Source organism: Rhagoletis zephyria, unplaced genomic scaffold (assembly GCF_001687245.7).
Source record: "Rhagoletis zephyria isolate East Lansing unplaced genomic scaffold, Rhagoletis_zephyria_1.1 Rzeph_scaffold_00747, whole genome shotgun sequence".
Lineage (NCBI taxonomy): Eukaryota > Metazoa > Arthropoda > Insecta > Diptera > Tephritidae > Rhagoletis > Rhagoletis zephyria.
The window spans coordinates 20927-23617 of record NW_016157831.1 but is presented as its reverse complement, the minus strand read 5'-3'; the positions used below and the strand labels follow the sequence as shown (position 1 = coordinate 23617).

Here is a 2691-nt window from a genome sequence, read left to right as displayed (position 1 = left end):
CCAAGTGGAAAATCAATGTAAATATCATGAAAATTCTGTGAAAAAATTAGAAGAAATTATTGAGAGTTTAAGTAGTTTAAGCAATTATTTTAGAAGAAATGTTGAACTAGAAGAAGCCAAACTTCAACTAGAGCGAGAGAAGTTTGAGTTTAAAAAAAATGAAAAAAAGAAAAGCAAACTAATATTAAAACAATTAAAATTAAAAGCAAGAATATGTGAATATTAGTTTTAAGTATAGGTTTAAGTTTTGAAAAAAAACAATGAATTTCTTAATGTCCTTTTGAGTTCCAATGTAAATATTAGTTTTAGATATAGTTTAAGTGTCCTAAGTGTGGCTTATTAATGAATTTATTTATGTTAATGTATATAGTTCCTTTGAAAGCGAAAAGACTGATGAATTTATTTTAAGTTTTTGATTTATTATTTAAAAACTTTTGGATATACGGTGTATATTCTGATTTTTTAATCACCATTTAAGCTACGAAAAGGCTGTGAATTGTTTTTCATACTAACTATTTTTTTTTTTAAACTACAGAATAAAGTTTTTTTATTATCATGAAACTAAACTATTTCTTATTTCGTCTCTTAGATTTCTAGAAATATTTGCCGCATTAGTTTCCGCTTCCTCAATGTTCTCAGTATCCAATAAATGTTTATCTTCTGAGGGAAATACTTCTGAAGATTGCAAATCAGCCTTAAATTGCAAACAAATATTGTGCAAAACGCAGCAAACGTTCATTATTGCTGAAACCTTTTGGGGAGCATAATGCAGTTCCCGTGCGGCCAAAAGACATCGAAACCTTCCTTTCAGCATTCCAAATACTCGTTCAATGATCGAACGCCCTTTGGCATGGCAATTATTGAACCGGCATTCCGCTGAATTTTCGGCTGCGTTTCGATAAGGAGTTAACATCCATGGTTCCAGCGGATATCCTGAGTCACCTTAAATTATTTAACTCAATTAGTAATAAATAAAAGATACACAAGTATTATTTGCTGCTAACCAAGAATCCGTATCCCTCTCTCGCCATTGTCAAAACGAGATTGTAAAGCCCTTCTTTCGCTGGACAGGTTCCATACATGGGAATCATGGCATCCACCACCGTATCGCGCGTCAACAGCTCTAATTCTCATCTTGTGGTCACACATCTAAGAATTTTAATTTGAAACCTTTTGTTGAAAACTTTTATGATAATGCAATACTTACAACCATTGCATTCATACTGTGCTTCAGTTTTCTGTTATAGTACAAATGCTCATTCCTTGTTGGTCTTGTCATTTGTACATGTGTGCCATCTATTGCAAACAACACGCCCGGAATTCCACAATTTTCATAGAAATATAATTTCGCCTCTGTTTCCTCTGCGTCCGTACTTGCAAAATTAATGTGTCGTTGACATAGCCTTTTCTCAACTGCTTTACACACTTCAATGAGGCAGCGTGACATTGATTGCTGAGAAAGGCCTACGTGTTGGTCTTGACCAATTTGGTGTTGGTATCCTCCTTGCCCCAATGATTTCAGTGCGGCGGCCAGCTTAATAATTGGGGGAATTGCTGTCGATTTTCGAGGAGTGCTTAACTCCGGCGTAATGGCATTTAGCACGTACCGAAACGCTTGCTTGTTTAGGCGTAAATTTTGCGTAAAACTGTAAAGGGATAATTATAAATACATAAAATATAAATAGAAATAAACCAATCCTTTTACCATTTATCATTGAGAGTGAATATGTTGGCCTTATCCCTAAGCGCTCTCAATTGCACTCGTTCCGCCACTTGGTCTTCATCTGCTTCCAGCCATATCGCCACTGAATCCATTTGGTATTTTTTTTATCAAGGACTTTCACTAATATTAAATAAATTTAACACAACAATTGAGTTCTTAAATGCACAATCTTCACAATCGCAATGTTGGCAATTTCATCTTCTTTATTTTGATTTTAGTTTCTTTCTTTATTTTGCTTTGCGTTTGACATTTGGCAAACAGTGTTGCTCTCTTTTTTCGAATATCTCCGAAAGTTGATTCGAACGAACTATGGAGTACGAATGGGGCTTCGATTCGAATTTGGCTTTCGAATAGAACAACCTTTCGAATGGAACTACAGAGTAAGGGCCCAGAACTTTTTAGCATTCCAGGAGGACAAATTCTCCATATTGAAAACAAAAAATTTGTTTTATATTTATTTTAACACATAAATAACGAATAAGATAACATTGTTAAAGGAAGCAAAAACAATTCAAAGTTGCTATAAACACAAGTCAAATAAGTTAATAGTACACTGCGGTGCATAATTATAGCACCGAAACATATTTCCGTAGATTTTTGGCAATTTTTTTTGTTGACAGTGTTGTTAATTTTCTTCCATATAAAAAATTTCGAACATTCTTTGTATGGAAGGAAATGAATGACACCGGAAAAAAATTCCAAAAATCAACGTTATTTCGTAGACATATGAAACTCACTTTATTATACTAAAATTGAATGGTGCNCTCTCTTTTTTCGAATATCTCCGAAAGTTGATTCGAACGAACTATGGAGTACGAATGGGGCTTCGATTCGAATTTGGCTTTCGAATAGAACAACCTTTCGAATGGAACTACAGAGTAAGGGCCCAGAACTTTTTAGCATTCCAGGAGGACAAATTCTTCATATTGAAAACAAAAAATTTGTTTTATATTTATTTTAACACATAA

The 2691-nt window shown here is 33.8% G+C and overlaps 1 protein-coding gene across 1 annotated transcript; it reads right to left on the bottom strand.

Moving 5' to 3' along the window:
- Positions 1-440: 440 nt before the first annotated feature.
- On the bottom strand, positions 441-2048 carry LOC108361374 (putative nuclease HARBI1). Its single transcript, XM_017613987.1, has 4 exons — positions 1706-2048; positions 1208-1646; positions 1005-1149; positions 441-942 (listed from the first exon to the last, which is right to left on the bottom strand). Exons 1-4 carry the CDS (start codon positions 1813-1815, stop codon positions 554-556), a joined length of 1083 nt encoding a protein of 360 aa, XP_017469476.1. The 5' UTR covers positions 1816-2048; the 3' UTR covers positions 441-553.
- Positions 2049-2691: the final 643 nt, after the last annotated feature.